The 21,257-nt window shown below is 36.5% G+C and overlaps 1 protein-coding gene across 1 annotated transcript; it reads left to right on the forward strand.

Annotated features, from left to right (window-relative positions):
- Positions 1-9,027: 9,027 nt before the first annotated feature.
- On the forward strand, positions 9,028-17,017 carry notum2 (notum pectinacetylesterase 2). The gene is made up of 11 exons (XM_077199443.1): positions 9,028-9,397; positions 9,626-9,678; positions 10,303-10,398; positions 10,479-10,539; positions 10,638-10,714; positions 10,801-10,900; positions 11,641-11,829; positions 13,578-13,678; positions 13,783-13,930; positions 14,149-14,196; positions 15,791-17,017. The coding sequence occupies exons 1-11, from the start codon at positions 9,084-9,086 to the stop codon at positions 16,089-16,091; spliced, it is 1,488 nt and encodes a 495-aa protein (XP_077055558.1). The 5' UTR covers positions 9,028-9,083; the 3' UTR covers positions 16,092-17,017.
- Positions 17,018-21,257: the final 4,240 nt, after the last annotated feature.

Genomic DNA, 21,257 nt, shown 5'->3' on the forward strand with positions numbered 1-21,257 from the left:
GGTACCGCCACAGTGACAGCTTTTGTACCTTTTTTTCTGTGAGGCATTGCCTGGAGTCTGTCTGATTACTGCTGTGCGGTAGGCTAGACACTAGATATCTTACTCCTATTCCCAAGTTATAGTGCTGAAGGGGATCACTAGAGACCTTAGTCCCAAGTTATAGTGTTAAAAAGGGGCGACACATCTGACTCGATGCAGGTGTCAAAGATGAGACACCTAGTAGAGAATTGCATTTATTAGGTGTCGAAGAGGAGACGCCCCATTTAACTTAAGTCAGGTTTGCGTACGGAAAATGTACTACAATATTTAATTTTATTATGGATAATAAATGTAAACAATAATTTTTCCCATTGCTGCAGTTTTTTGTAGATGTACTGTTAAGACATAAATTAATAAAACTGATTTCTGCCCCCTTATTCTCTATACGACAGCGAATTTGCACTTCTTAAATCCCACCTGAGTCAGTTCAGGGGTTTATTTCTGTTTTAGATTAATAGTGCTGACAGCTTCGTTGTATGATGTAAGATCTTTAAAAAAAGCAACAAGCATTGAACTGCATATTTGGCATCCTGGATTGTGTGACAAAATTACTATAACATAAAAGCATGAGTGATGAGTCCAGTCAAGCTGCAGGTGTTAATACCAGTAAACCATAAAACCGACAACTATATTATCTCACTGTGTTAGAGAACAGAGAGAAAATACCAAAACTTTGAGTCAATGCACAGATGTGTTGGCAAAAAAAGACGATAAAATAAAGGATGTTAAAATAGAAGTAAACAATGTTATTTACTTTTCTCCAAAAAAGAAATTTTCTTATCCCAACTCCTGTCTTCAAGGTTTATCCATTTGTCATGGACCATAAATGTATTTTTATGTGGCTGCACACAACTTACTTACAGCACCCCAAATAAAGCCTATATAATGTCCCACAGTCCCAGAGCCAACAGTAACCAGTACCACAGAAGCAGATCCTGTCTTTACCACTTCAGTCTGTCATCCAAAATATAACATCAGTCTATCAATTTGACTCAATTAATCTCACTCACTTCACAATCTGTTCATTTGATGAGGCTTTTTTTAAATGCATGATCACTTCATCCAACATGGCAGATGTTAGCTACATAATAATTAGGTTTCCATGCAAGCACTGTGTTTGATCTGTTTTTCTTCTTCTATTTTTCTGCCCTAAGTGTATGAGAGTCAGAGACTGTGAATCATAGAGACCCCAAACTTGGCAGGATGGTCCCAAAATGTGCACCACTATCTATGTTTTGAATCATAACTTTGGAACCGTAAAGGCTAGAAACAAAATACTTTTTGTCTTTAATTTCATTTCCCTCTTTTTTTTTCTGTCATTTCCTGCCAAAAAAAACCCACTTTTTGGTCCGATTTGCATGAAATTTGGCACATGCCATCTTGAGACCCTTATGATTGCAATTATCTAAGGAATTTCTAAGCATCTAAGCGATCCAAATATAAAAGCCAATGCAATATTTGGGGTGTTGCTTTTGTGGTTTTTTCTCGAATAAACCAACAAACATTGATGCTAGCAACTAGGCAGTTTGCAGCAGCTAAAAATGTCAAATCACGGCCGACTATTCAGAAATAAACATGTTTGTATGTAGTGTCAAACTGAGGCTGTGTACCAAATTTTGTAAGAATCTGCCACAATGTGCTTCTATAATAAGCAAATTGCTAGCATGAGATTTCTTTATTTCCTAAGAATTCTGTTTTTTATATATATTTTTATATATAAAATTAATCCGTCATTCTAATTTTTTAAAAACCCTACTTTTTAAACTCTGTCCTATGGCTGTTTGTCCAATTCACACTAAACTGGGTATCTCAAGACACCATCTCAAGATACTCCAGACAAAAAGTTATCAAAAGAAGTTTGATTCATTTAGTTTGTTGTGGAGATAAGCTGGTATAATTTTGGCTGTGGCCCATGACAAATTGGCCTATCTTTGTAATATAATGTCCAAACTTCACAAAACATGGTACATATGGACAAAAGGACAGTCTGAGGAAACATACCAAATTTCTGTCACATGTCATGAATTTCTGATGGTCAGCTGATTCTAACAGTAAATTCTATATGATCAGCCATTTATCTCAATAATACTGACAGATGAAGAGCTATAATACACAATTTTCTCAAAGGATAATAAATCCTTTAAACTTAATCTTTTTCCATCAATTTGAATGGCTGAATATTTTTTTCAGTCAGTCTGTTTTGTAGTATCATCTAAGTATCATACATTTTTGTAAGCTCTTTTATTAAAACCTAACGTAAAGTATAATTGGAGATTCAAGACTTGTTGACTGCTATAAAAGCATAATATTTGAAAAAATGCAGGCACATGAGCCATTGGTGCTTGCTTGGACTCTGGTGATTCAAAATTATTCAAATTTATTTTTATATTTATTTATAATCAGGATTACTCGCAAGATTACGTATTTAAATACTTTATAAATTGTATTTAAATTTGTCAAATGAAAATACTTTTATTTGTTTATGAGGAAACATACATCAGGAAACATTCATAAAGACTGATAGTTATGCATTAATAATAATGTGATGTGATGGTGTGTTTTGGATCCTGTGTAACTGTATGTCTGAGAAGGAACTGTTTCGCCTAAATTCACCTCTCAGAGGAATCCACTTTTATTTTGAGGAAATCTTCATCAAAAACAGACTTAAAAAATTCTAAACATTATGGCTCCTGTATCTGTGAAAAATTGTTGCTGTAAATTTTGAGTACAATGGTAATATAAATCCACAAAAACCATGAAAACTTCCGGATACACATCATTTTGTTTCTTGGCAACATTTGAAGCATTCAATAAATCCCTGACTATAATGTTGAACACCCTCTCTAGCTCATATCTCTCTGTCAGATATTTTTATACATAATATGAAAGTGTTTCTAATCATGTTTGTACTGTAAACCCTAATCTGCTGTTATGCGTTAAGTCAAACTAATGTCTCTTCCTCCTTATACTGTCTCGGATTTATCACATAAAAAAAAATGCTGTCATTATTTAACCTCATGTCATTCCAAAACTGTATGACGTTTTTACCGTTTCAGAATGCAGATGCAGATATTTTGAAGAATTGCTCATGCAATGAGCGTCTTAAAATGGTTGTCTTGTACAAGAATAAGATCACTCTTTATGTCTCTATATGGAATGCGCCATTGTTTTCACAACTTCAAGATCAAAAAAAATAAATGTTCTTAGATTTTACTGGTGTGAAATAATAAAATATTATTTATTGGGGGGTTTATTACTTCTGTTCCTATAAAAAAAGCAATACTTTTTATTTTACATAAGATCACAGTCCTTGCAGTAACCACAACCATTATTTTTATTTTTAGACCTGGCAGGTCAATGAGTATATACAGAAATCTCAATGTATTAAACTGATGACCAAACTGTGGCGTATAGTTGTGCATGAGTTGGGGTGTAACAACATTAGTGCATAGAACAGGTGAGCATATGTATGAATGTATAGATGCTTGCCTTTGTAAGTCATGACATTGTTTGAGGAGCTTACAGTTGTGTTGGCACCTCCAACGGCTGCATTTCGGATCAGATGGGGCAGCTTATGTGAGGTCCCAGAGGGTGGCGTGACCCCAGGGAACATTCATCAATGGCTTTGACAGGAGTGTGGCTTCACCAGCATGACTTCAAGGCCATTCTGCTGCTCAGCACTGTCATGAGTTTGTGCTGGCTCTTCAAGCTATTTGCCCAAGCATTTGATAAGGCCCCACATGACCCAACTAGTGGACTCTAACAAACACTTACAGACGGATGCCAAAAGTGCTCAGGATTTAGATATGTTTTTTAAAAACAATGTGATAAAAGGGGGTAAAATTCTTGAACAAAGCACTTCAACCTAGGAAACTCAATGGCAACTGTCCTTGTAAAAAGTATACTACATTTTTTCCCGACTGACATGTAAAGCAGCAGTGTTGATATACAGTCCAAAAACACTGATCTAGACAGTCAGTCACTTCCAGACAGTCAGTGTAAGTTGCTCCCTTTAAGGGATAGTTCACCCAAAAATGAAAATTCTGTCATTAATTACTCAACCTCACGTCGTTCCAAACACGTAAGACTTTCGTTAATCTTTGGAACACAAATGAAGATCTTTTGGTAACACTTTATAATAACTGCACGCTATGAATCATTAGTTGAGCATTAGTAAACATTTAATTCATAATTTATAAAGCATTAATAGACAGTAATAAGAAGTTTATAAATACAGCTATAAATGCTTTATTCTTGATTTATAAGTATATCTATAATGTGTTTAATAATTGTATTTTCATACTTTATTAATGATCAATTTATAATTTCTAAATGAGGTATTCCATTACCAGTGGGTTTCAGTGGTTCATAAGATCACTTAGAAAGTGTAAGTAAATGATTAATAAACTATTTAAATGAACATTTATACATCTTATTATTCAGACATATAGTAATAGTTACTTAGTGTGTTAATAAATGCTTTAGTATCATGTATTTCTACTGTAATTCACGGTTAATTCAGGTAGTTGTAAAGCATTTAGTAGTGGTCAGTATTTTTGTGAGCTCATCTAAAGTGAGGACTAGTTATGTCTTGTAAAGCATTTACGAATGAGATTTAAAGGCTCAGTTATCTTCTAAACAGAAAAATGAAACAAACACAACAAAGTGATACAGAACATAGAAAATATTTAAGATGTAAGAATATACAGTTATTTAAATAACTGTTTACTAATGCTTAATAGCGTTATTATAAAGTGTGTAAAGTTTTTTATTAAATCTGAGAGCTTTCTGTCCCTCCATTGACAGCTACGCAACTACCACTTTGATGCTTTAAAAAGTTCATAGAGAGATTGTAAAACTAATCAATATGAATTAAGCGGTTTAGTTTAATCAGCGAACATAAACAGAAGCTCAACCGAACCTGCTTGACATGCTAGAACAAACCTCATTGTTTCTTGCATAAGCTCAAATGTGCTGCGCAACACATGAGAATGAACCACAACTGATGTCTGAGTTGATCAATGTTTATATGTGAATAAAAGCCTAAATTCAATCTGTTCATCATATAAAGCATTCCAATGACGTCAAGGCTACGATGTGATTGGTTATCAAGGCACACATGATCCAAGTTGAACGTTAAGCTTTCTCCAATGTTAGAGCCGTGGAGGTTGGTATCTCCCGTAATAAGACCATCTCAGTTTCTGCGTAATTGGTCCAGAACACATGAGTAAAAAGACCCTTTTCGCACTTTCAGGTTTGAAACGTGGAAGTCAACGATAAAAAGGCAAACTTTTGATTGCGTTTTAAGGAAATTTCATAATTACGGTTACTCCAACATGACATGAGGTCACCATTTACAGGTGCATTACATGAGAGAGCACAGCAAATACTTATTTTATCGTTCCCCTTTGCTCCAACAGCAAAAGATAAAATACAGACTTTCTAAAAAATAGATGGAGATAGATTGATTACTGTAGGCTAGTCAGAAGAGAGAGATATAGAGTAGGTAACATCCCTCAGCAGCTTATTAAAAACTCCATTGCATCAGTGTTAATTATTGTTTGTAATTTAATGCCAGGGTTATACTGTATAAATCAAAGTGTACAGTGTAGAGTTAAAAATGTACACAAAAATATGGTTACACTTTATTTTAATTAGATGACATAGTTACATTGTACTTACTCAAATGAGTACTGAAAAATACTATTTAACTACATGTACTTACTATAGAATTAAGTTTGGTTTATGGTTAGTTACTTGTAATTATTCATAAATTACTGTTATTACTACAGTAAGTACACTTAGTATCTTTTAACTACGTCACCTTAAAATAAAGTGTTACCCAAAATATTTTAAAATATGCATTGAGCAACTAGATTTATGATGTATATCAAGGTCAAAAATTGTGTCATCACATATGTTGAAAAATTGCTTAATTGTTCAACAACACAAGTAAATTGTTTTCACAGTGGTTAGTGCATCATAGGTCAAAGAACAATGCAACATAACAGGTGTAGTATGTTCAGCCATTTAATACTACACACCTGCAACGTTCTAATACACCTCAGTGTGGAATGATGCGATGAAGCTCTTGCATGATGAAAGTGACTTTTGAGTTGCACTCTTGCTATGCAATCTCAAAATTCAAATCGTGCCACTTGTTTTCAATGGCTATTACATCATGGAGCCTGCCTAGGCCATCGATCCCATTGACTGCTTACAGAAGGTTAACATGTCATCTACCATAACGCCTGCATCAGCACTTTAGTGGGCGTCTCACACTTTGCACGAATCCAGCAAAGCCTAAAATGTCAGTGCTGATGACAAACAGCCATAATCACCGAACTGTTCTCAGCAAAAATCATCACTCCTCTTGGAGCGTACACTGTGAGCGTGCAAGTCACCTGCACCTTTGCATAAAATGCACTTGAGCACTGCTGACAGTCAAAACTATCTAAGATTTTCGAAGGATCACACATTCCATGGTTCAATTCAACCTACAGCTCTAGATGAACTTGGATCTACATGTACTGAACAAGCCGAACTACTGCCTGGTGTGCAAATCGCAAGCATTCAGCTTAGGTGTTTAGATGATGTGATCCCTGTGGATCACGACCTTTACACATTACTCTGCTCTGAAAATCAGATCTATACAGTTCTCGGAGGTGCGGAATGCTTTGATGCCTGTCAGCTGAGAAATGCACTCGCCTGCCTTCAAATGCAGTGTTGACACACACACGGACACAGACAAAGTGCTCGGACCACTCAAGTGCTTAATGTCAGGAACTGACCTTGGCTGTACATTCCAAACAAAACTTGAGTTCTAGTTCTTTGCTGGCCAATGGCTTGGTCACTTGATTATGCAGTGATATGGAATTGGTTTCCTTTTTAAAGAAAATCAGACATTATGGTCATGTGTTCCTCTTCATGTCATTTCTGGTCAAAAGTCACGGAGTTGCTTCGGGTTCAGACCCACAGACAAAGTCTAACTATCTGCAGCATCTAGCCAGCTTCTGCAAAAATCTATTGAAGCAGATATCAAAGACAAAAAAAGACAAAGCAATGCCATCTAAAAGCTTTTTTCAAAACATTCTGGCTTGTATTGGAAAAAGCAGGTGAAGGATTTACACCTCTTTTCTCTCTGTTTTTCTGCATTTTGAGGTCTGCTTCGCAGATTGTTGCAGTGAATTTTGGGAAGACAGGAGCACTGCGTGCTTCTAAATACAGAAAGAATGAAGAATGTTTTAAGCTCAGTAGATCAAATTCAGAAATGTCATTTGATTAGCTGTTTAGACATTTTTGTCTAAATATTTTCACATATCTGAAGCATTTCTGGCAACACTTTAAAGATTTCAGGTCTTACAACACAATGAAAGGTAAAACATCTTGAGTCTAAAACTGTGCCTACGAGAAGTCCAGGTTAAGCAATCATAATCTTTATATTATATTACATTATATTATATTTATATGCTATATATATTATATTATATTATATTATATTATATTATATTATATTATATTATATTATATTATATTATATTATATTATATTATATTATATTATATTATATCATATTAGAAAGTTTTCATTGTCTACACTGTAAAAAAAGTTGCTTCCTTATTTTTAAGTACAATCAACTTGGCTGTTTAAGTCATTTCAACTTAAATTTCATTAAACTGACTTTAAAAATTAGTTGAATCTTGTATAACTTATTTTAAAAAAGTTGAAAATTGCTTAACTTATTTTGATGAGTTAAAGGAATGTAAAAACATACGTTGTCGTAACTGATTGATCATATAATGTTTTACAGTATAAATATGTATTAGTAGGATTTTGTTGTTGGTTTTATTGTAAATTTATAGTATTGAAATAATATTCCTTTTACCTTTTATTGATTCTTGTTGAGTATACCAATCTTTTTTTAAGTTATACCCAGTGATTTCTGGATAAAACTGGATTGACAATTGTAGAATTGTAATTGACAATTACCACAATATATGTAGAAAATTGTCATGTCACAGTCTAATAAAGAGACCTTTTTCAAGCAAGGGACAGTGCTTGTATTTACATGGAAGCATAATACTTTAGTTGGTCAGATGCAAAGATAAAAAGATTTCCCATGTCGAAGATGTAACAAACTTTACATAACATCATTCATTTACATATAAATCTCACCATGATAGATAAGCAGAGTGGATAATGACAGCATCAATCTCAGCTGCAGCTTTATGTGAAGGTCACACTTTAACCCTGGCATAGAAATCAGGAGATACTTTGTAAATCTGTGCACAATTCACTGCCATTTTACAAACATCTCTTTCTTTAATTTAAGAGTTCGCATTTTCAGAAGAGACACTCAAAGGATTTTAGGAGTGAGTGAAGAGTTTCTCCATATTAGAGTGAGCATGGGAGAGGTCTGCTCCAATGACCTATAGCCACATGCCATGTAGCTGCTGGGTTATGCAGGTATTTCAACCATGTAGGTGTTTAAATCAAAGTCGAGGGGAGGGCGGGAGGGCTTGTTGTGAGACTAAGTTAGGTGGGGAGGGGAAGTCTTTGAAATATGGTTGGGAGAGCGCATGTTATCTTTTCTCCTCGCCATTAGAAGTCCAGGTTTGGTGTGTCATTGGTTGCAGCCCAGAGCTGGCACCAGCTCAAAGGGGATGTTGAGAAATGCTGCCCATATGGTGGCACTATAAAATCTAGCACAGACCACAACCAAAGACAAGGATCTGTTCAGGACGCCAGCACAGCATCAATTCAAAAACCACATTTCCCACAGCGCCTGAGGATTTTTGCTCTCCAAGACGAACAAGGGGACCAGGACCAGTTGCTTAAAGGGGTGAGTGTTCAATTTAAGATTGTGGCCTTAAGGTTGAGCACTTGTAATTTCATTGGTGGTGGCAGATTAAGTCATTAAATTAATTTAAAGCCGTGTCTTTTCAAAGCCTGGGCCCTATATTATAACAGTTAAGATGTTGCTATATCGTTTCATGCTGACTGTTCTGTTTGGCCTTTTTTAGGGAGGTCCTGTCGGTTTTGATATGAATATTCTGTGTCATGTTATGTTCCTGCTTCTGCTGGGAGTCATTTCTTGCCAGAACAACAATCGCAATGTTAAGCCGGGTGGAAAACCTGCAAAGAAGCCTAACAGCCAAGCTGTAGAGGCAACCCAGCATGGCCCTGAAGATGACCCAAACCCTGGGCTGGCAGGTGCTGCCGATTCCAGTAAAGAAACAAATCCCGGAGGTCGCGGCACCACCCAACAAAGCGCATCTGTCAACAAGCCCGTCGATGAAATGAAGCTGTACTTTCTTAAAAACACATTAGTGACATGCAACGACGGCACTGCCGCTGGGTAAGTTTCACTGCTAGCCAGAGATGCATTTAATAAACTTGGCAATTTTCAGTTTTGTACCGTATTAAACTGTATGTGTCAAGTTAATGAACTGTATGACCATTAGCTACAAAATTGTAGCAGTGTGGTGATGTCACATTAAATATTGGTCCTTTGACCGTTTTGAAAATGTCCTCATATGGTCCTCATATGTTCCCCAGACAATCTATATTTATTTGTGTCCCACAGGTTTTACTTAAAGGAGTTCAAAGGAAGTAAGAGATGGCTGATATTTTTGGAAGGTGAGTATTTTAAACGAAGTTAATTTTGTCGAGAGAGGTCAGCGGGCTTAAATGCGGTGCTCTGCGTTATTTTGACTGCTGGTCATCTTTTTAGACATGTCATTTTTCTTGCTTTTTCGGGGCACGTCACATAACGCTGGTTCACCAGTATGTCGAGAAGATATATAGTTTCACTGGAGAAGAAAAGTAACATGCAATGTTGAATCAGCCAAATCAAAATTAAACAATACAAGAAGGAGAACAAGGCGAGAGCACATCAATAATGCAACGTCTCTCAACAAGAGGAAGTGACTTTAAATTAGTTAAATTAATGAGAGACTAATAAACTTACTAAACACGTAATTGTAACAATAATAAGTCGTATCTGTTCTAACAGGTTGACGTGGATTCATTGGACTGCTTTTGTTAAAATAATAAAATAATATAGTTGACTAATATTATTTTAGTAGACTGTAGACTATGGTAGATTAAATTTGTATCCTCTCTACCGCAAGTTTTTCTTTTTACCAGAAGGGAGGAATCAAAGGGAGGCACAAATTTGTGCCAATATTCAAACTGTCTAAGCTTTTGAAATCTGCACAAAGGATGGCTAATGTGAGGTTAATTCCAATTAATCATATTTAGGTGGCTGGTGCTGCTACAACAAAGAGACCTGCGATTCCAGATACAAAGCTATCCCCCGACTTATGAGCTCGACTGACTGGCCTCAGACACGCAAAGGTATAGGCCGATATTAACCAGACACACGTCTGCTCGCAAGCCATACTTCAGTGATTCTAAATGAAAACATTTATTTGCAGGAAGTGGTTTGCTATCAACACAAGCTGATGAAAATCCTCACTGGTATAATGCCAATATTGTGTAAGTTTCTGAAAAATTCAAGAGTGAGATCTATATCACGTATATAATTAACATCTATCTCACTTATGTATCTTATCTGATGTATCTTGTGCAACTAGGTTTGTTCCCTACTGTTCAAGTGATGTGTGGAGTGGTAGCAAAGCAGCATCAAAATCCAAACAGGGAAAAGAAACAGGTACATATTTCAGTGATATATTTTGTCTGACCATTACCATTTTTTTTACCAAAATTAGGATGCTCCATTTCTTTATTTTGCTATAGAATATGCTTTCATGGGATCTCAAATCATTCGGGAGGTGATCAAAGATCTTGCCCCAAAAGGACTGAAACAAGCCAAAGTTGTGATGTTGGCAGGAACGAGGTGAGATCTCACTGGCTATGTAACCAAACTCTTGTTTGAAAATAAAGTTCATGACATTCACGACATTGATTTGTATCTGTATGTTCCTCAAATTATGGAAAGGATTTATAGTAAAAGATAGATTCATTAATAGTATTAATCCCGAAATACAGTGAGCTTTCTGCATGCTCTGGCCTCGAAAAAGGGATTAGAGGTTTATTATTATTATTATTATTATTATTATTGCTCAGACAATTATATTTGTGGATGTTCTGCAATTTCTTCCCACAAAGAACTATAACTATTATAATTCCCATTATTGGATTTGAATTCACTTATAAACAAAGAACACTAGCAACTATTACACCTGTTGCTGCATATTGTGATCTAATAACAAGATCCTATGAACAATTGAAACAGAGCCATCTGGATTACCATGTAATCCTATTCCCGTACATGGACCACCCCTTGAGTTTTACCACAAGACCACTTCCATACACTGACCGAAGCACTATTTTCAGCACATCCTGTTGTCTACCATTACATTTTTAACTGCAGCCTGTAATGCTATAGATAATTACATAATATCTATATATGTGTCATGCCATGCAGGATTCTTCCAAGGTTAGCAACATGCTTTGTTGGTTTTCCGAAAGCATTTGTTAAAGCCATTTCATATTCAAAGCGATATTTGTAGTTCATTGGATTGTCAAAACTGAGGCAATATTTTGGGATTGAAAGGTTCTTATTCTGTCCTGCAGTGCCGGTGGGACAGGTGTGCTGCTGAACATTGATAAGGTGTCCAGTCTTCTGGAGCAGCTGGGTGCAGATGCTCAGGTGCGCGGCCTTGTCGACTCAGGCTGGTTTCTGGAAAGCAAACAGCAAAAAGTTCCTGACTGTCCAGACAGTGCTTCCTGCACCCCTGTAGATGCCATAAAAAAAGGACTTCGGTAAAGTATACACTCAAGCTATGGGGTTTTGGTAACATTTTAATTTAAAGTTTATTACACAAATACTTAAGAGTGAATTGAATAATGATTTAGGACACTTAATTGCATGTTATTTACAATGAAATGAAAATGTGTTATACTTTTATGATTATAATTTTTTTTATTAAATGCAGTTAGTTGAATATAGTGCTTTTTGACCCACTTATTTGTGAGTGCTTTTTTGACTTAAGTACACCTTTTTGTGTATTTTTTTTATTATATTGGGTTACACTTTACAATTTTAAGGTGTCTGTGTTACAGTTTAATTATACATTTAAGTACTGAGTAATAATAATTAACTTCATGTACTTACCATGGTTGGTTGGTTTAGGGTTAATTGAAAGTAATTATGCATAATTTATAGTTCTTACTACAGTAACTACATGTAAAATGTGTAACAATGTAAAGTGTGTTACCTTCTATTGTCGTTGAAATAGGGTGCACTGCTGAATGTACTTATAAGAAAATATTGTCAAAGTAAAACTTTTAATTTGGCATTATACAAAGTTTACTCAAGTATGTTAAAAACATAGACATGTACACTTAAGTGAGCTTTTATTTCATTACAGTTTTTCTCAATCGCTTTGGCATTTTTTGCGAAACAGTCTTAACATTCTTTAAACTGTAAGTGCAATTGTCTGAACTGTTTGCTGGAAAATTACAACTATATTGCATGTCTGCAAAACGTAGTAACTCACCCAAAACACTGGGTCAAAATCTTTAGACGTTTAATCATCATGGAAATATTTGTTAAACACAAACTTTATAGGGGGTGGGGGGGGGGGGGGATGTGTTACATGTACGCTGAAAATTATCGGTTGCTTGTTCATTTTTACACACGCTATTATGTCTTTCTCTAACACATACATACCTACATTCATACATATCTTCCCTTTGCTCTTCATTGACAAGAATATTCAGTTTACATGTAACACATTTCTACAAAAAGAATTACTGTAAAACTACAAATCTATTTATACTGCACTGATGTAGCTGCTGCTGCTCAGAGTTGTGATGTTCCTCCATGTTCAAAAATGGTGGTTAATGTGCTGTCAGCAAACTTCGTACATACATACATACATACATACATATATATATATATATATATATATATATATATATATTCCTATTTCAGTACAAAAAACAATCTTTAGCAAACATTACAAACATTCTATGTCATATATATTCATGGAATATAACATGTCTGACAGATTTTGAACACTGAATGGATCATTTTGCATTCGATTGCTCACATGATGAAAGAATGTTTAGAGAACGTGAAGAGTTTGACAATTTTACTCAGAATCAACTCATCAGTTTTGATCAACAAGCCATGTGCACTTAGTCATCGTGCAAATCGTAGACAATTGTACTTGTTGTTTTGCACAGATGTGCCAAAACACATGCATAAGAAATTCAAATCTCACTTGAACAAGAAACTGATTGTTGAGAGATCTGAACTATTTTCAGGCGGAAAAAAGTCTCATTTGAGAATTGAGCAAAAGCGATTGAGAAAAACTGTAATATTATATTAAATGCAAGTACCAAAAAAAATGTAAGATTCGAATTACACTACAAGTGCACTTATTTTGTTGCTCATACTGTGCAACTATACGGTTTTTTCATATAGGATTAGGCATTTGAATTAAACTTCAGTGCATAGCTGATCCACATATTGTTATTTTCTGATGATTTAATATCTCTGTTAGTTTGTGGAGTGGTGTTGTTCCAGAAAAGTGCAAGCAACAGTATAAAAGAGGCGAGGATTGGCAATGCTTTTTTGGACACAAACTGCACTCCTACATAACCGGTGAGGGTGTGCTGTCTGTGCGTTATGAATGAAAACATTCTCACAGAAGTGGCTAATGCTAATAAGAATTACTTCCTTTATAATAAGGATGTGTCCCTTTGTAGCGCCGCTATTTGTGGTGCAGTGGTTGTTCGACGAGGAACAGTTACGAGTGGAGAACATTTATATGGGTGGCCAGTCACTCTCAGAGCAGCAGTGGACCTACATGCAGAACCTGGGAAAAGAGCTAAAAAACTCTTTCAAAGATGTTACGTGAGTACATTACTTTCATAATGTATTAAGTTACTAATAGCTGAATAATCACGTCAAAAACATGTCATCAAAAGTAATGTACAGTGTAAGCTTATAAAATTTGATTAACAATGATAATTACTATTCATATTAGTAGGATGCATACATGATGAATCTGTGTTTTGCTCAAGGCTGTTTATCTTGTGTGTACTAAAATGTCCTTCTGTATGTTGTTTTAGGGCCGTGTTCGCCCCCTCCTGTCTTTCCCACACTTTGATAACCAAAAGGTAAGGACACGCAGGCACACTGAGACACACTCCTCATGGGTGAGCTCACAGCCTGCATTTGAACACTCGTCCATCATGATGCATTCTAGGTGTCACCAAAATGCCACCTCATGGTTTCACACTTAATTAATGTCTCCCTCTATGAGCTCAGTTGAGAGAGCAGTGGGACAGATGATTTGTGAGGTGAACCGTGAAACTATATGGTGAAACACAAGCTGCTTATAAAGAGACTGGTTAGACTGAGGGGACATTAAATCTCCAATTAATTCAATTAAATTCAAATTTATTTGTATAGCGCTTTTCACAATACATATTGTTTCAAAGCAGCTTTACAGAAAGTGCATTTCAGAAATGTACATAGAAAAAAAATACAGTTAATTAATCATGTAGTAAAACAATTAGTTAAAACTTTCTTCTGAAGCAACTTAAAGTGCACTTAAAGGGGCATTAGCAAGCTTGCAAGGGGGCCGCAGGATGACTTGAAAATATATAGATTATTATTAATATAATTAATATAATAGTTATAATTTATTTAATATATTAATCATATTAATGTTAATTAAATAGTGCACTATATTGGTACACTAAAAATGACATTGGGAATCCACTCTTTCCACACTTAAGCACTTGGCATGGTGCTTGAGATGAGCTCATAGTTTTATTTCTATAATGTGACTTATTTCCCAATTAAACAGCATTATTAATTTGAAAATGTTGGGCAGGACTATATTTTTTATTTATTAGGAATTGATTGGATTGTGAAAAGCGTTCCATTTCAGACCTATATTGCCATTTGCTAAAACAATGCGAAGCTGGTTAACATTATGTAACCCAATTAAAGTTAAAATTAAGGTAAAAAAGACAAAAAAATTAGTTTGGATTGGGTGATCAGATTCCAAAAATTAAGTACTTACTTAGATTATATTATGTTTTCAAATACTCGTATTCAGACTACATGTCACTTTTTTATTGATTACATGATTACATGTTATTCTCACAATGGCAGTCAAGTATTCATAATTCATTGATTCTCCCTACTACTTCTTTTTATCTTTTAAATGTTCCTTTCTAAATAAGCCTACTGCTTGTATACATTCAGAAGGTCTTCCAGGTTTGTGGAATTACACACACAGACCAACCACTAGTCATGAGCACTGAAAACTGAGACTCATAGCTTTTCATCACTGCATTTAAATCATATCACTTCTGTTTTCTCAACATTGCAACATTGCATATCTAATCAACTCCTGATGAACACATTCATTATTATTTGAACCTGAAAGTTATTATTTGAAAATGAAAGTTATTTAACCAAAGAAGGCTTTTGTCTTTTGAACACATTAAAATGTACAAAATCGCATCATTTTTATGTAAAATCTTTTGCGGCAGAATTGTGACTATCTAGAAGAGTGATGTAAAAGTCACACTAATTTTGATATGACTAATCAGACTGCAGGTTGCATACAAAACAGACCAGTATTTAGGAAAATATTAGATTCTACGTGATCTGTGCTGTTAACACTGTTATGAAAAACATTAAAAAAAAAAAAAAAAAACTTGGCCAATTTTTCCTTTCTGATTTTTTCTCTTTCAGTAATTGGATGGATTTCCAGGTCAAGGGGACGTCACTTTCTCGTGCTCTGCAGTGCTGGGACAAAAGTCTCCAGGAGGCCAATAAGAACAGCAAAACCGCTCTAAAGGGCTGTCCCTTTCATCTCATCGATAACTGTCAATGGCCACAGTGCAATCCAACTTGTCCAGCCCTGATTGACCAGGCCACACAACAGGAGATGACTCTGCTCCAGGTGCTGGCCAGTATGGGCTTGGACCTGAAAAAGCTAGGCTTGGATGTAAGCGGGGATATTTCAGCCAGCATTGTCAGCAATGGTGGCTAAATTAGTACTAGCAAGTGGTGGTATTTTTATCGACACAGTTCACCTCTTCCATAAATTCGAGATTGTTCAGTGGATTCCTCTCTGGCCACTTCCAGAGATGGACCTGGGTTTGTCTAGTGAACATGTCACTGGATTTCAGTTCCGACAGTCTGCATTTAAAACCATGTTCTATCAACAGGAATGATTTCGGATTTCGGGTTCTCCGAGTAATGATTTCGGGTTCTCCCTGCGCGCCTCTAGACACAGTTAACCAATGGTATTCACAACTGCTAAATAATCTAATCCATCACTTCAGTTAAGAGAACTAGTGTCTGAATTCAATGTTTTAACTAAAACTGTCTGACAGCATCATACTGTACAAATTGAATCAAAAAGAGCTGAAATTACTGTTATTAACTCTGAAGAATGTACAAGTTGCGAATCAACATGGATTTAGTACGATCTTTGCATCACGGTTTGGAGAAAACCAGTGAGCAGTCTAATAACTGCATGTATTTAAAAAACAAAAACGTGACAGGACAGCAGAACAGTGCAGTAACCACATTTTCCAAACATCCTGCCACAATACTTACTCTACATTATTTCGTTCTCTACTTATCTTCATTATTTCAAGTGCATGCGGTTTTAAGACGTTGTAATCTATTTTGTAGGCAAGAGTCATAAAAATGAAAGACATTGATGTAAATGGATAAATGTGATATCTGTTTATTTTTGCCTTATAAATGTATAAGTGTGCAATTAGATATTGACAACCTTCCTCAAATACGAAAGCCTTCCTCATTCATTCATTCATTCATTCATATAATTATCTCGCATAATTATATTTCTTGCCTGTTGCCATGATCTGTAATATCCATCAAGTTCTTTTGACATTTCTAGTTTGTTTAAATTTTTTTGAACACTAATAAAAGACGAATGGAAACTTTTATATGTACAAGATGTCTTTTTTTTTGTCCCCATGAGGAAAACAGCTTATAAATCAAGTGATCTTTTTTTATTATATTAAATTATTTTATTTTTTAATTTACAATAAGGTTAATTAGTTAACATGAACTAAGAATGACCAATACTTCTTCAGCATTAGTGACCCGAGATGCTGGAATAGGCTACATGGAATAGGCTACAAAACGACCAATACTTCTTCAGCATTTATTAATCTTAGTTAATATTAATTTCAACATTTACTAATATGTTATTAAAATCAAAGGTTGTGTCTGTTAACATTAGTTAATGCCCTGTGAACTAACATGAACAAATAATTAACAGCTGTATTTTTATTAACTAACATTAACAAACGATTAATAAATACTGTAACAAATGTATTGCTCATTGTTAGTTCATGTTAGTAAATACTAATGTTAACTAATTTTTTTTTTTTTTTTTGATGGGTAGGTTTAGTTGGATGTTTTCCAACCTGACTGACCTATAATGTGAATTCCACACCTTAAAATCTCCTTTTTTGTTGACAAAATAAAAGAAAAATTGAAGGGGAATAGCACAGTTAACAGCCAATTTACATTACAAACAATGTGATTGAACTGATCCGTTTGAAATGTGTTCTGAGCAATTCTTGTTCAAACCCAGAATTATTACTTAGTTGTAAAAATGTGAGCTCAACCACAATCTTATCAGATATCATATTTCTACTCTTTGAAGGGCTGGTTTGTTGCTTTTCATAATACCAGGTTTCACATCATCTCACTGAAAAGAGAAGTAAATTTACTGTCTGAGCACAACAATATGGACTGGAATTCCAAGACTTCTGCATTCCTGTTTGAACTGCATTTCTTTCTTTCTTTTGCTAGTCAGAAATATGTCTTAGAATTGAACTTCTTCATTTCTAATATTTCTTTAAAGGAAACTTCTTAATAATATGGGGATGTTGAAAAACTTGTTACTGGCCATCTTTCCAGGGCATCCCCCGACTATGCCCGACACACTGGAATAGGCTCCCGCATCCTGGCGACCCTACAGAGGAGAAGCAGTTTGGAGAATGGATGAATTAATGAAAAGCTTTTAGGCTTGATGTCAATGTCTGGCAGGTCTGTGAAGTTTTTTTTCCCATGCAATTTCCTAAAAGAATCAAGTGGAAACTTTGAGTGGGAGTTTCATGGTAAAAGGTATCATCACCTATGTTTTCACATTCGTTATTAAGCAAAGACATGACTAAGACACTTCTCAGCAGTGTTTGAACAAAACATGTCTTTAGGGGAATTTCACAACTATATACATGCATAAATAATTCATTGTGAGAGGTACAAAAAGGGAAACAGGTCATATGTAACTATACAGACCAGACTAGACTGGTTTCCTGTAAACAGCAGTTTGATCGCTACAGGTCTGAAGTCAATTAAGTTAAATTTCTTGCTATTGTGCAAACACAAACTTTACTATATTTCACAGAAGATTTGAATTGAATAATTAAGAACAAATTGCATTGAAACTTTTTCCTAAATGAAAGAAGAAAAGGTATGTGCTCACATCGAATGCAACATTATTTATTTTGCATCTCTTGGCTATTCTTCTGATTAAAATGCATGCATTATGTAAAAATTCAATGTTTCAGGTGCAAATTCTGAAGCATTTAACTTTAATTTCCCTTTGATAAGAGGGCTGGATAAACCACGCGATGCCTCATGTCACAATAATACTTGATATACTGTAATTCAGTGACGTTGGTTCTATACGTTTTTTTTTTTCATCCATTTCTCACACAGAGATTTTTTTAAAAGTCTTTGTTAAAGCGTTATAAGTCATGAACCAAGGTGAATCATAATGTTACAAACTTTGATTTAAGAGCCATTCCAGCGAATGGGTGACATTTCTGACATTAAAAATGTATAATTAAAAACAAATAATAAAAACTACCTAGAACACCAAAAAATAACATTTGTTGCATGTCCACACTCTCTATCTTTATACTTTACCATGAAATATAATGATTAAATTCCGTCAAAAATCTTTTTTATTTTTTTTGCATTGTGTGGGACTTTATATTCAATCTATGCTTTAAAATGTTTTGTTTTTTTCCCATGAGACAAAAAAAACATTTGATGGAACTATTTATGATGGAATATACATTTTAGTTGTGTCCCCGGGTTTTCACTCAGTCCTGTAACCCTAACACATACCCTAACACTCAAAAAAAGTTACGTCGTGACGACGAATGGGGTTTCGCTTAGAAAGCCTACTTCGAGTATTACAAAACGAGCCAATGGCAAGGAAATGCCATGGGTCTGTGGAATTTGCATTGCGTAGCTCCCCCAAACCCCAGTGGGTGTATAAGGAAGTACGCTGGCAACACGCAGGTATGTTACCTGCTGAGGAGCCAAGACTGAACTCTGGCTGTTCCAGCGGTACAGTGGTGGCAGGGAGACGTAATGTCTCCGTTGCCTACTCAGGGAACGAGGGTTGCATACGTAACCGAGAAGTTCCCTTTCGTAGTCACTACGAGTTACGCCGTGCCGACAAATGGGCGACCATACTGAGAAAAGAGATCCTCTGCACGAGGAAGAGTTTGCTCTTTTCCCAGTTGACCTGAAGGCCCAAACGAGCGAGGTGCCGGAGCACCACATCCCTGTGTTCGCAAACCTGGTCTCGAGAGTGAGCTAGGATCAGCCAGTCGTTGAGATAGTTCAGGATGCGAACCCCGTGCTGCCGTAGCAGCACAAGGGCTGCCTCGATGACCTTTGTGAAGGCACGAGGGGACAGTGCTAACCCGAATGGGAGAACCGTGTACTGGTATGCCTGCGCCTCGAAAGCAAACCGAAGAAACGGTCTTTGTCGAGGAACAATGGAGACATGAGAATACACGTCCTTCAGGTCGATCGCTGCAAACCAATCCAATGGACGAACACATTCGAAAATGCGTTAGGCTGTCAACCTCTTGAACGTGGGAGGCATAGCATCCGGATGTGGGGGCACGGTCATATGCCGCATCCTGACAGAGGAGGCCAAGGAAGGACCAGCGTTCCCCAGGGGCCTGCTCTGTCAGGGGTCTGGCAAAAGAGGGGGACGAGAGTGGCGAGGCTCGCAAGCGGCGAACACTGCCATCCGCGTCCTCTGGGGCTCAGAGATGGGATTGTCAGTTCTTTGGAAGAAGAGATTCTCCCCCAGCCTTCTACCGAGGGAAGGAGTGGCCCTGCAACCACTTCCTGGAAAGAACTGCAACCCATCTATGAGCTGCCTGTAACGGGAGCGCCGCATGGCCTGGGGTTCGCCAGGCTGCGGGGCTAGAACAGGCTGGTCAGCGAACTCATTCCGAAGCCTCGCGGGTGGACCGAGGAGAATTTGTCGGGTTGTTCCACAACAGCTGCCTCAGGTAACCCTGGCCACCAGCCAAAGTATTCCCTCTCATGGAGAAAATAGGTTGGGGTGTCACTCTAGTGAGGTCATTGAGTCTCGACCGCAACATTGCAATGTGCATGTTCCCCCAATGATGCGTGATCTAAGTCCAAACACGCCAAGCAGGGTTCATGTCCATTAGCTGAATCAATCTGACTATCGCACCCAGAAATACACTGGCTAAACATCTTTAAAAAGATGTGCCACGTGCAAGCTCTTTTTGTGAGAGGAAAGCTGAATCTCCTAGGAAGAAACACACACGCTGTTGCAGACCACTGCACAGATCAGCAAGCAGGGATTTGAAACTCACTGGAACACACCATCACACCAACACCGACTGGAAGCTGCTCGTCTTCGAAGATTCTCGAAGATAATCAGAGAATAGGCTGCAGGAGTGAAGAGGACCTCTTGGCTACCGAAGCAGAAACATTACTGCATGTTGCCAGCGTACTTCCATATTTACCCAATAGGTGGGGCGGAGCTACGCTATGCAAATTCCGCAGACCCATGGCATTTCCTTGCCACTAGCCCGTTTTTTAATTCTCAAAGTTGATAGGCTTTCTAAGCGAAACCCCATTCGTCATCACGACGTAACTCGTAGTGACTACAAAAGGGAACTTGGAACATTCCACAAGACACATTTTTAACATGAAGTTGCGTCCTCTGGATCTTCTGAAGGCAGTGGGAAGATCATAAGTAAGTCCTCTCATTTAAGTTTCTGTATATTTGATGAAATTGTAACTATGACTGAGAAGGTCAATCTCAACATACTGTCCTGTTACGAAAATAATGTCTTAGATGTTATTCGTCTGTTTTAAAAAT

The sequence above is a fragment of the Siphateles boraxobius genome, unplaced genomic scaffold, assembly GCF_051911475.1.
Source record: "Siphateles boraxobius isolate OS27281-9 unplaced genomic scaffold, OSU_SipBor_1 41, whole genome shotgun sequence".
Taxonomy (NCBI): domain Eukaryota; kingdom Metazoa; phylum Chordata; class Actinopteri; order Cypriniformes; family Leuciscidae; genus Siphateles; species Siphateles boraxobius.